General features: G+C 44.1%; 1 protein-coding gene across 5 annotated transcripts in view; it reads right to left on the reverse strand.

Moving 5' to 3' along the window:
* Obsc (Obscurin) overlaps positions 1–12,500 on the reverse strand; it is a 543,345-nt gene that overhangs the window by 242,728 nt on the left and 288,117 nt on the right. For 4 of the 5 annotated variants that reach the window (XM_080280411.1, XM_080280412.1, XM_080280410.1 and 1 more), the window contains exon 15: positions 1–744. This exon is cut by the window's left edge and continues 522 nt beyond it. The exons of the other annotated variant lie outside the window; for it this stretch is intronic. In XM_080280411.1, coding sequence (XP_080136537.1) covers positions 1–744 — 744 coding nt within the window. The remainder of the gene's footprint in view (positions 745–12,500) is intronic. 5 annotated transcript variants of the gene reach the window in all.

Raw genomic sequence — 12,500 nt, forward strand, 5'->3', positions numbered from 1 at the left:
ACGTTTGGCCCAGAAATCAGCTTCTTCTTCTGCTTCCTTTGGAGGCGAGACTTCCTGTACCACATCAAGACTTCTTCGTTTTTTGGGAGGGGGTTTTTCAGCCTCTCGTCTGAGACCTTCCCCTAACAGCTGTTCTAAATGTGGTACGTCGTGCACCACCTGCGTCACTGGAATGTCAGTGTCAAACCATCTGTCAATTAGAGCTTCATCTGGTGATGTCTCCCGGTAACTGGGTGGCGAAACCATTAGATGATGACGGTCCTCATAATATTCGTCCTCCTCCTCTTCGTCAATGAATGGAACCGTCCGTCGGTATCTAAGCGGGGGTGATGCAGCTCCAGAACCCCAGACGTCGGATTCAGTGACTTCTCTTCTCGTTTCCGTCCCACTTTCTTGAACCACAATCCTGGTCTGAGTTGTGCTCCAGCCCTGCTTCTGTGTTGCAGCTGGGCGTGTCTGGCTCTCCTCTGAAGCAAACCACCGCTCAATTAAGGCATCATCGTCATCTTCCTCCGATGGCTCTTCGACCTCTTCTATTTGTATTTCCTGCACCTTATGCTTGACTGTGCGTCGTGCAGGTGGGGACGCCCTTCCGGCCCATATGTCCTGCCACTCCTGACCAGTGTCCCCGGCAGCGCCTGCAACAACCTCTAATGGCGGCTCCTCCTCGACTGAGGCTGTGGTCTGGCGCCTTGCTGGGGGTGATGTGTCTCTCCCGCCCCAAAAGTCCTCTATTTCAGGCTCCTGTGAGGTTGTCCCTGTGTCAGACTTACTTACAGGCACCTTTATCGTACTTGTGTTCTCAGATAAGCTGTTAATGTATCAGAATAATAACTTTTACCTATGCAAGCACAGCAACTGAAATTCAAATCTGCATGTGGAAACGTAAGAAAGAGTATTATATTTGTAGTCAGTGGAAAATGTGTGCTATAACTATCGTGCCTGGTTACTTGAGCTACTGGCATGCCTTTGGTGTTGTGGTGCGTCGCAGTGGTTATGTTAGTGGCGTTAGTGTGAGTGTGTGAGTTCCGGCAGCTGATTCTTGGCTACAGACACGAAGATAACGCCACAATGTCCTCAACAAAAACAGCACTGGAATCGATAAACCATCATCGTGTAGCTTTCAGTCCATCAGTACTCTTGTGTGAGCAACATACCCCGTAGAAAGCCACACATAAAATGGTAGTCAACTGAAATATACATATATTCACAAACACTTTCTCACTCACTGACCTAAGATATACATTGAGAGAAATATTGTATCAGTCTACTGCATAGGAAGAATATCCTTTCTCTCCTAATGAACGACTGGCAACATGAAAAGTACACACGATTAAAAAAAAAAGTTAATACTGTCACCCAAGTATTTCCTAAATTTTGGACATTTTATCATTATATTTACAGTAACTTAAGGTGAATTAGGCATAATAAAAATAGTCACAACATTTAATTCACAGATCCACGCCTAACCTACTTCACTCGTAAATAAATCAAAAATTGGACATAGTTGTTGTAATGCATAAGTTATGTTGTTCCTTTGATAGTCCTTTGCTAAAATTAGACCTTGATGTTCGCTTTACATCCTATAAAAATAAAATAAAATAGTGGCTTTCCAAAAGTCTGAAGAAAGTTGACATAACTGAACAAAGCAAAAGGAGACATTATTAGATAAAGGATCATGAACTGGTCATTTTCTAAGTAACATAAATACTGACCAGTAAAGTAAAAAGCCCTGCATTGTAGGTTCCATTACACGTTCTGTTATAATAAGAATAATAAAGTGAAAATCTTATTATTAATGTACTCTAAATTCTAAGAAGGCAATTACTATTACAAATGACAGTCATGGTGTTTGGTGTTCAGGGATTCAGTCTTGTATAGTCTTTACCGCCTTCAGACAATTTTTCATACCAGTCAAAATATAAATGCCCATGAAAGCTGTACAATTGTCCTAACTCCAAAAAATGTATTAATGTGAGCAGGGCCATGGTTGATGAGCGTATGCAGTACACCTGAACAATGTACAAGTTTCAGTACCATATCGATTAATACATTCACAGTAAATTTGTTCCACCATCACGATCAAAAAACTGTAAATATAAAATAGATGTTTCTCCAGTTCGTCGCGTACTTTCGAGTTTTCTCTCTTTCTAAGCCAATCTTCAAAGACTAAAATGAATAGATAATGATGCCTTACAGAACAAAAGGGATATTTTCTAACTACAAAGCTGTCAATTGGTGGTTTTTGATTGAGTTCCTACCTTCTTGTTTAGTTCATGCGTTGCCTCATCTTGGTTTCTCTCTCTCTCTCTCCCTCTCTCTCTCTCTCTCTCTCTCTCTCTCTCTCTCTCTCTCTCTCTGACTTCATTAACGTATCAAGTATCTCTCTTTGACTGTCCTATCAAACAAAAGGAAAACCTATCGTCAAAATTCCAATTCATATAATTTTCCTAATTTCACTCGGTTCAGGTCACATCTCTGCTCCAAACGCAAACCACAATAAGTTTTCAAAATCCCCACAACAATCTTTCGTCCAATACATTCATCCTTGGGGAGTTTATGTGAAAGCAAAAAGCATGGAGGTTAATGTATCAGTGGTGAGCTTGTGTTACTTTAGCGGTGTTTAGCTGGTGGTGATGTTGTTAGCTGCTGGTGACTGGCGGTGCATTGTGGGTGAGATCATGGAAACCCCTCTTGTGCCATAATCAAAAGCTCGGCCGTGGTGCTGTTAAAATCTTACTCAAAAATCCAGGAGTAACTTGTGTTTTTGAATTAATGATTGTTTTTTTCAGCTGCCAGGTTCTCGTGTTCAGTCTGACACCATCGGCTGAGCAGCGAGAAGGACAGAGCGATCAAGACGTGAGTGTGAGGAAGGAGACGCCACAACTAAGAAATCACGCGGCCCTCAGAGGCTCCCGGGATGATGGAACTACGGGTGACTGAGGCAGGCAGGTACTGGGCTTCTTTGGGCCGGGAGGTCATCCACCGCTTGGCTACAGTCAGTGTGGGAATGAAGTACTTGGATTATTGTAGAGGTTACTGTTTATACGTAACTGGAAGAAAGTATTATATTTTGTGGTTTTTATGTGTGGTAGTTAGGGCACGGTTTTAATATGTCGGGTAGAGCCTCCCCCCCGGCCCCCCAGCGGAAAGCCTCTGAGTGGTGGTTAAGCGACCTAATATGACATTACCAATTGCAGTTTCACATCCCGCACTCCCTCACGGCCTCCCTGATCTGTCCCTGTGTCCTCGGCGGGCTGAGGTGTCGTGTCAGTGTCGGGGAGTGGCTGGGGTGGGGCTACCTCCCCTGCTGGGCATGATTTGGCTTTAAGGAGCTCAGGCGTGTGTCTTATTAAAACTGGTTGGCCATCTTTTTCACTTGAGTCATCTTTTACTTCCTGGTCATTTTCGTGAAAAGTCTTGTGTTTGGCTGCTTGTGTACTTGTGTCCTCATCCCAGGTGTCTTCAGAAAGAGCCTCACCTGCGACTCCTGGCAAGTCATCACTTTCATCTGCCAGCTCCTCGGACAACTGTGCTGCATCATCAGAATCCCTGCTGACTTCAGCACCCTCTGCTTCAGTGGCCTCAGGTCCTGTTTCTTCCTGTTCTACGACAGTCGTGGGAGAGGTGGAGGCACTGTCCTCCTTAGATAAAAGGTCTTCTGCGGCCTCATCCTCATCTGCTGATTCTCTGCCTGCTACTGTTCCCAATAAAGCAGAAACAGAACTGTCTTGCATAGGCCTGCGCATTGGTGGTGAAGCCTCTCTGGAGCTCCAAAAATCAAACTCCTCTTGTTCTTGTGCTACAGTTTCACGTGATTCTTCAACCACATCATCAGAAACTTTTAATATCTCTTCTTTAAATGCAAAACTAGTATCAAGCATCTCTCCGGTAACTTCCAGTATTTCAGGTTCTACCCCTCTGGCTACAACAGCAGGTTCTGATGACTCCTCAATAAATTCTTCACCTGTTTTACCCTTAATATCCTGTACAGGCAATTCAGATGACTGTCCTTCGGTAATTCCTGCAGGGGAATCGGACTTAGCTTCAGCAAAAACATCTTTCATTTCATCAAGTCTTTGGATGGGCGGTGATCTCTGTGGTGGGGAGGTGTCTCGTGAACCCCAGAAATCAGACTCTTCCACCTCGACCTGTGAAGCAGTTTCGGACAATTTCTCCTCAGTAGATAGTATTTTTAGTTGTTCATGTTCAGCACCTTCAGGAATATCAAGCATTTTCTCTTCGGAAACTAACCTTGGTTCAGGTTCTCTCTCTTCAGAAACTAAAAAGGGTTCAGCTTCTTTTTCTCTAGCATCTAAAACAGGATCAACTTCTTCAGTACCTAAAACAGACTTGATTTCCTCCTCCTCAGCAACTAAAGAAGGTTCAAACTCTTTTTCTTCGCCAGCTGTATGAGGATCGGGTGTCTTCTCTTCAGCAACAGGTTCATCGCGACTCAACGCAGGTTTCAGTCTTAGCGGTGGTGAAGCTTCTCTTGAACCCCAGAAATCAAACTCTTCTTGATCTTGTGAGGAAACTTCTAATGGTTTCTCTTCATCAGCTGTAGACTGTTCAGTGTTTTTAACTAGCCCTGGTTCAACTTCTTTTCCTTCAGTGCTTACACGTGGTTCAGCTTTTTCTTCAACAACAAGAAGTGATGGAACTTGTTTTCTTTCACCAGCTACAGGTTGTTCCATTTCTTTCTCTTCAGCAGCTAGAGGAAGTTCCAAATCTTTTTCTTCTGCAAGCGAGACGGTCTCTTCCAATTCCTTCTCCTTTGCAGTTAAGAGGCTTTCCAGTTCTTTCTCTTCAGCAGATAATATACGCTTAGCTTCTGTTTCCTCATCAATTAGAGATGGTTCAAATTCTTTTCCTTCAGCAAGAGGAGATTCTGTATGTTCAACAGCCAACATAGGTTCAATCTCTTTCTCTTCACAGGACATAGCAGATTCAACTCTATACCCTTCGTCAGTGACAGATTTGACTTTCTCCTCATCGTGAACGACAAGAGGCTCAGTCTGCTCCTCTTCACCACCACCTACATCGAAACTCAGGCTTGGCTTTGCTCTCAGTGGTGGTGAAGAAGCCCGCGAACCCCAGAAGTCCAGCTCCTCTTCTTGAGCCAGTGTAGGGGACTTAGGGAGTTGCTCCTGAATACTTCCCACTGATTCTAATGCCTTTCCTTCAGTACGTACAAGAGATTCAGCTTCCATCTCTTCAACTGCCTCAGTAGGAGTATCATGTGCTTTCTCTTCCATACTTTCTTTACGAGGCTCAAGTATTTTCTCTTCAATAACCACTGCAGGAGCATCAAATGTACTTTCTTCAACAAGTTTCACAAGTAACTCTGAAGGTTCTTCATCCGCAGCTTTTGTAGGAGATTCAGAAACAGCTTCAAGAGGAACTGTATCATCTGGTCTTGATACTTCGCTGTCTTCAAGACCTCTAATAGGTTTTGATCTTAATGGTGGTGAAGAGTCCCTTGATCCCCAAAAATCACATTCTTTTTCCTCTGTTCGAGATTCTTGGGTTACCTCTTCAGTAACTCTTTTGGGTAGTTCTGGTATCTCCTTTTTAATTACTTCTGTGGATGGCTCTTCTGCCTTGTCTTCCGCAGCTTGTGTAGATGATTCTAATGATGTAACTTCTGCAGCTTCCTCAGGTAGTTCAGTTTTCTTTGGTTCCACGTCTCCTGCTATAAGAGTTTCAGGCTTTTCTTCTATAACTATCATGGAGGCTTCAGGTGGGGCTTCAGGCTTGACTTCGGCTTCAGATTCTGTAAAAGCTTCATCAAAACTCTGGATAAGTTTTGGTCTAAGTGGTGGTGAGGATTCCATTGAACCCCAGAAATCAATTTCTTCTTCTTCGGCTTTTGGGGAAAGTTCAGGCACAATATTTTCAATCTGAGATGGCTGAGGCGCAGTATCTTTCACAGTTGCATCTGGTTCATATATCATATCTTCATCTGCAAATGGTTCAATGGCTGTCTCTTCAGCAACTACAGAAGCTTCAGGTGTTTTATCTTCATCAGCTGTAGAGGGTTCAAGTGCTCTAGGTGTTTTATCTTCATCAGCTGTAGAGGGTTCAAGTGCTCTAGGTGTTTTATCTTCATCAGCTGTAGAGGGTTCAAGTGCTCTAGGTGTTTTATCTTCATCAGCTGTAAAGGGTTCAAGTGCTCTAGGTGTTTTATCTTCATCAGCTGTAGAGGGTTCAAGTGCTTCAGGTGTTTTATCTTCATCAGCTGTAGAGGGTTCAAGTGCTTTATCTTCAACAACAGCAAGAGTTTCAGGTTTCTTTTCCTTTCCTTCAACAGGTTCAGGTGGTTTCTCTTCGTCAGTTGCAGAAGGTAAATATGTCTTCTCTTCAGCGAGGATAAGAGGCTCACCTTCCCTCTCTTCTACAGGCAAAGGTGTCTGAGCAACCTCCTTTCCAGTCACCAAGGCAGATAAAGGCATACTCTCTTCAGCAACTTCCACAAGGGATTCAACCACAACCTCATCATCAGGTTCTGGTTCTGGGGGAGTCTGAGCTGGTTTTGACCTCAATGGCGGTGAAGCGTCTCGTGAACCCCAGAAGTCAAATGTATCATCATCCTGGTCGTGTGCTGGAATGTCTGGTACTTGCTCCTCGACATGTGAGGGCTCTGAATCATCCCCCTCAATGACTTCTGTAGAGGACTGTGTTGTGAACTGAGGACTAATTTCTTCAGTTGGTTTTGGCCTTAGTGGTGGTGAAGTGTCTCTTGAGCCCCAAATATCAAAATCATCTTCCTGATCCTCTGGTACAGGTTCAGATGCCGTCTCTACAGGAATTGGTTCCAGAGCCTCCTCAGAAATTATAAGTGATTCTGAAAACTTTCTTTCATCAGTTACGGGCTGCTCAGCTGGCTTCTCCTCGGCAATTAAGATGGGTTCAGGTGGTCCTTGTTCAGTAACGTCTCCAGGTAGTTCCAATATTTCTTCAGTAGGGACTTTTTCGGAAGCAGGCAACAGCGAGGCTTCGTCCGGCCTCTGGGCAGGCTTCGATTGCAGGGGTGGTGAAGCATCTCTTGAACCCCAGAAATCAAGTTCCTCTTCCCGGACATGAGTGAGAGGGACAGATACTTCCTCTTCAGCAGTTTCAAGGGGTTCAGATGGCTTTTCTTCAACAGGTTCCAGAGGTTCAGTTGGCTTTTCGTCGTGGGGTTCAGATGGCTTTTCTTCAGCAGTTTCAAGGGCTTCAGGTGGTTTTTCTTCAACAGTTTCAAGTGGTTCAGATAGCTTTTCTTCAATAGGTTCCAGGGGTTCAGATGGCTTTTCTTCAGTAGTTTCATGGAGTTCAGATGGTTTTTCTTCAACAGGTTCCAGGGGTTCAGATGGCTTTTCTTCAGTAGGTTCAAGTGGTTCAGATGGCTTTTCCTCAGCAGTTTCAACAGATTCAAATATTTTCTCTTCGATAACTTCACCAGATTCAATTGTTTTCTCTTCCCCAGTGTTAAAAGGTTCAAACTCTTTCTCGCCAACAATACCAATAGGTTCGGGTTCTGCCTCTTCCGATTCCCTCTCTTCTGCAGCTGTGACTGATTTCAATTCCCTTTCCTCGCCCACCAATCGGGTTATGGTCTCTTCTGCAGCTTCTTGAATTTCTGCCTCATCTTTTTCCACACTTTCAACCGTAACATCAATAACTTCATCTTCAAACTCAAGACTCTGAGAAGGTTTTGGTCTCAGTGGAGGTGAAGCTTCTCTTGAACCCCAAAAGTCGAAATCATCCAGATCATCCTCTTGGTCTTGCTTTGAACCTTCTGGCACTAGCGTCTCAAGAACACCAGAGGGTTCTATTATCTCTTCAGCAACTACATGAGCGCCAGATAACAACTCCTCAGCAACTTTGAGAGATTCTGGCAACTGTCCTACAAAGCCTTCAGAGGGATCGGACAACTTTTCTCTAACTGCGGCAGATTCAGAAAACTTCTCTTCAGCAAAAATTTGAGATTCGGGTAACTTTTTGCGCACAACTTCAGGCAGTTCAGATACCCCTTCAACAGACAACTTTTCATCTACAGTTTCAGGCAGTTCAGGTACCACTTCAGCAGACAACTTTTTCTCATTAGCTTCAGTTGATTCGAACACCATTTTCTCGACACCTTTAGACGGCTGACTCAACAACTCCTTGGCAACTTCAGAATATTGAGGGGAAATTTCTTCAGTAGTTATACCATGTTCAGGCAACTTTCCTTCAACAGCTTCTGTGAGAGGCTCGGATGTGCTCTCGGTTGACATAGTTTCAGCGGACAATACTTCTGGACGCTGAGCAAATTTTGGTTTTAGAGGAGGTGAAGCCTCTCTTGAACCCCAGAAATCAAAGTATTCTTCCACGTCTTGTGTTGGAGGTTCAGTCATGGGTTCAGCTGGTTTATCTTCAACATCTTCAGGGGTTTTAGGTTCAGGTGTTCTATCAGTGATCTCCTCAGTTATGGTGTCAGTGTCTTCGATAATGGTTTCAAGTGCTTTATCGGCTTTATCTTCAGTTAATTCAATAAGTGGTTGAGTCTTGTACCGAGCAATGGGTTCAGGTGTCCGGTCCCCACTTTCTTCAAGACAGGGTTCAACTTCTTCAATAATAAGCCCAGGCATTCTATCTTCGGCAGTCTCAGTTATGGGTTCAACTTCTTCAATAACAAGTTCAGGCCCTTTATCTCCAGTTGCCTCAGAGATGGTTCCAAAATCTTTATCATCAGTAACATCTACAGGCATTTCAGGCACCGTCTGGTCACTGGCTTCAGGAGTATCAAGATCTGCTTCTCCGCCAAGCTTTTCAGAGGCTTCAGCAGTGCCTTCAGCAGCTTCAGCATCTGGTGGTGACACTGGCACTTCCTCAAGGGCAAGGGCAGCTTTTGGCTTTGGTGGTGGTGATGCATCTCTTGAGCCCCAGAAGTCAAATTCTTCCTCTTCAGAAGGTTCAGGTGGTTTCTCTTCTTCAGTAATTTCCATGTGTCTCTCTTGAATTTCCTCGCCACTAATTTCTATAGGTGTTTCTTGAGCCCTTTCTTCTTCAGTTTCTACAGGTACTACTTCAGTCTTTTCTTCAACAATTTCTACAGGTATTTCTTGAGTCTTTTCTACAACAATTTCCACAGGTATTTCTTCAGTCCTTTCTTCAACAATTTCTTCAGGTATTTCTTGAGTCTTTTCTTCAACAATTTCTTCATATATTTCTTGAGTCTTTTCTACAACAATTTCCACAGGTATTTCTTGAGTCTTTTCTTCAACAATTTCTTCAGGAGTTTCTTCATCAACTTCTGGAGACATTTCTTGGGCAGGTTTTGGTTTAAGTGGTGGTGATGCATCTCTTGAACCCCAGAAGTCAAATTCCTCTTCTTCAGGAGGTTCAGGTTCTTTTTCCTCAACTATATCCACAGGTGGCTCGTGGGTCCTCTCTTCACTAATTCCCACAGGCTTCTCTTCAATAATTTCTACAGTCACGTCTTGAACCTTTTCCTTGTCACTTTCTTCAGTCTCTTGAACAATATCTGCAGGCAAATCATGTGGCTTTTCTTCAACACTTTCTACAGGTAATTGATCCACATCGCCAGAGCCAAGAACAGGTCTTGGCCTTAGTGAGGGGGACGAATCTCTTGAACCCCAGAGGTCAAATTCATCATCTTCTTTGGGAGGTTCAGGTTCTTTCTCCCCAGCACTTTCCACAGACGTCTCTTGAGTCTCCTCTTCGATAATTTCTGTTGATGTTCCATGTACCTTTTGCCCAGTAATTCTTTCTTGAGGTTCATCTTTCACAGCTTTTACAGTTATATCGTGATCCTCTTCCTTTGTCACCTCCACAAAGGATTGTGTTGCTTCCTCTTCGACAGCTTGTGCAATTGGCTCATGTGTCTTCCCTTCAATATCTTCTACTTGAACTTCACGTGTTTTTTTATCGCTAGGCTCAGTGGGCAATTCTTTTTCTGCTTCCACAATGGCCTTCTCTTCAGGTAGCAAACTAGTGGCCGCTTCAGGAATCAGGGAAGGTTTTGGCTTCAATGGTGGTGAGGTGTCCCCTGAGCCCCAGAAGTCAAACTCTTCCTGAGCCTTTGCAGGAGGTTCAGCTGTCACCTCTTTAGTTTCTTCTTTAAAGGGTTCAACTGCCGTCCCGTCTGTAGCAGGCTCAGATGGTGCCTCTTCTATAGCTGGTTCAGATGGTGCCTCTTCTATGGCAGGTTCAGATGATGTCTCTTCTATAGCGAGTTCAGATGGTTCCTCTTCTGTAGGAGGTTCAAATGGTGCTTGTTCTATAGCAGATTCAGATGGTGCATTTTCTATAGCAGGTTCAGATGCTGCTTCTTCTATAGCAGGTTCAGATGGTGCCTCTTCTGTAGGGGGTTCAGATGCTGCCTCTTTTGAAGCTTCAGGTATCTCTTTTGCAATATCCTCTGAAGGAAAGTCATCTGTCTTTACCTGAACATCATCTTCTGGTTGCTGAGGCTGCTTTTTCTTGGATGTTTGTTCAGAAGATTGTGGTGTATCCTCTTGACCTCCAGTGGTGTCAAATGTCTCTGCAGATTTCGTTTTAAGTGGTAGTGAAACTTCCCTTTCTCCCCAAAAATCAAGCTCTTCCTCAATGTGCTCAGGAGATTCTCTGATTTTGCCAACGTCTCCAGTTTGGATGCCAGCCTCTCCCTCAACAACTTCTTCTTCAACGGATAGTAATTTAGTGGCCTCTGGAGACGCTTCAGCCTGCTGCGTTCTCAGAGGAGGAGACGCGCCTCTTTCAGCCCATATATTTTCGACGTCCTCCTCCTCTTTCGATGTAGATACTTCATGAACAACTTGCAAACTCCTGCGCTTCTTTGGAGGAGGAGATTGATCTGAATCATACTCTTGGTCTACTGTTGCTGATTCCTCCCACTTTGACCTCTCGTGAGCCTCCTGTGTCGCTGCCTCATCAACCTCAAACCACCTCTCAATCAGCGCCTCATCTGCCGTGTCTGCTGGCGAGTATAGCATCGCTTCAGGACGGCTCCCTTCACCTACCTGAATCATTTGCATCCTTTGAGTATAAGTCTCTGAGCTCTCTTCCTGCTTGACAGTTGATCGCGTCTCACTGTCCTCAGACGTAAACCATCGTTCTACTAAGGCCTCACTTTCCTCTTCAACCTGGAAAGTGTCTTTGAACTCTTGTCTCACTATTTCTACCCCTTTGATTATATGGACAGGTGGGGAGCCCTTTTCCTGCCTGAGCCCAGCCTCCTCCCCAGCAGGGTCGGCGGGTCCTTCCCATGCCTGCCCCTGCCCAGCTGTGTCTTTGGTTTGGGCCTTCGTCGGGGATGGGGATTTGTCCTTCCAAATATCTTCTACCTCAGGCTCCTGTGAGAGTGTTAATGTGTCAGACTTACCAGGCAGGTGTCGGTGGCAAATGTGACTGGATGGGCTGTGTTATACTGTAAGCATTAATAATAAGCACTGCAACTCAAAATACAGTAGTGCATAAAGTGTACAAGCAAAATAACTCATCTCTTAACAAGTAAAGCAAACAATCTCTTTTTTTTTAACAGCTACTTGATACACTGGCCAAATAATGTACTTTTGTAATTTGTTTTAATAATGTAATTCTGTAACATAGATACAAGTAGCCATATCAAACCTGGCATACCACACGATATAATTATAGTTGATATATTTCCATGGTATATCATTTAACACCTTCAGACCAACGACGTATTTCTTCTCGTTTATAGTTAGCTTCAGTTTTCTTCAGTTCAGGAGAGCCCTCTGAAGTGAAGGGGTTAAGGGAGGCTATGATTAACCCCTTCAGGTGTAAGTCTCCCCATCACCTGAATAAAACCGGCAGGAAAAAGCAAGAAAAAAATTGCGTCCTTGAACTGAAAGGGTAAATGTACAGTCTGGCCCAACAGTTGTGCAAGAGGTACAGCCTGAGTCAAAAAGTGTGTCCTTAAAGTCAGCGATAGTGGAGGTAGGTATCTATAGCCATCACCAACTCTGGCACAGTTTTTGGCTCTACCTGTATTTCCTCCACTACAGACACACACCTTTTGAATCAAACTGTAAATCCTTCACTATAGATTCTCACACACAATTTTTGACCACGACTGTACGGAGTAGGAAAAATGTTATGCCCCGTTCATTCCTTCCTGCCCAGAGAACCTAATCCTGTTCTGTTCTCCCCGAATTTTTGTTATCTAATGTGAACATAACGAGGGAATTATAACACACGCACGCACACACACACACACACACACACACACACACACACACACACACACACACACACACACTGATATTTAAAGAATAGTAACCGCGATCCCTCCACACACACACACACACACACACACACACACACTGATATTTAAAGAATAGTAACCGCGATCCCTCCACACACACACACACACACACACACACACACACACACACTGATATTTAAAGCATAGTAACCGCCAGGCTAACACACGTACACACACACACACACACACACACACACACACACACACACACACACACACACAC

The sequence above is a fragment of the Coenobita brevimanus genome, chromosome 84, assembly GCF_032717465.1.
Source record: "Coenobita brevimanus isolate Jiangsu-jjx chromosome 84, ASM3271746v2, whole genome shotgun sequence".
Classification (NCBI taxonomy): domain Eukaryota; kingdom Metazoa; phylum Arthropoda; class Malacostraca; order Decapoda; family Coenobitidae; genus Coenobita; species Coenobita brevimanus.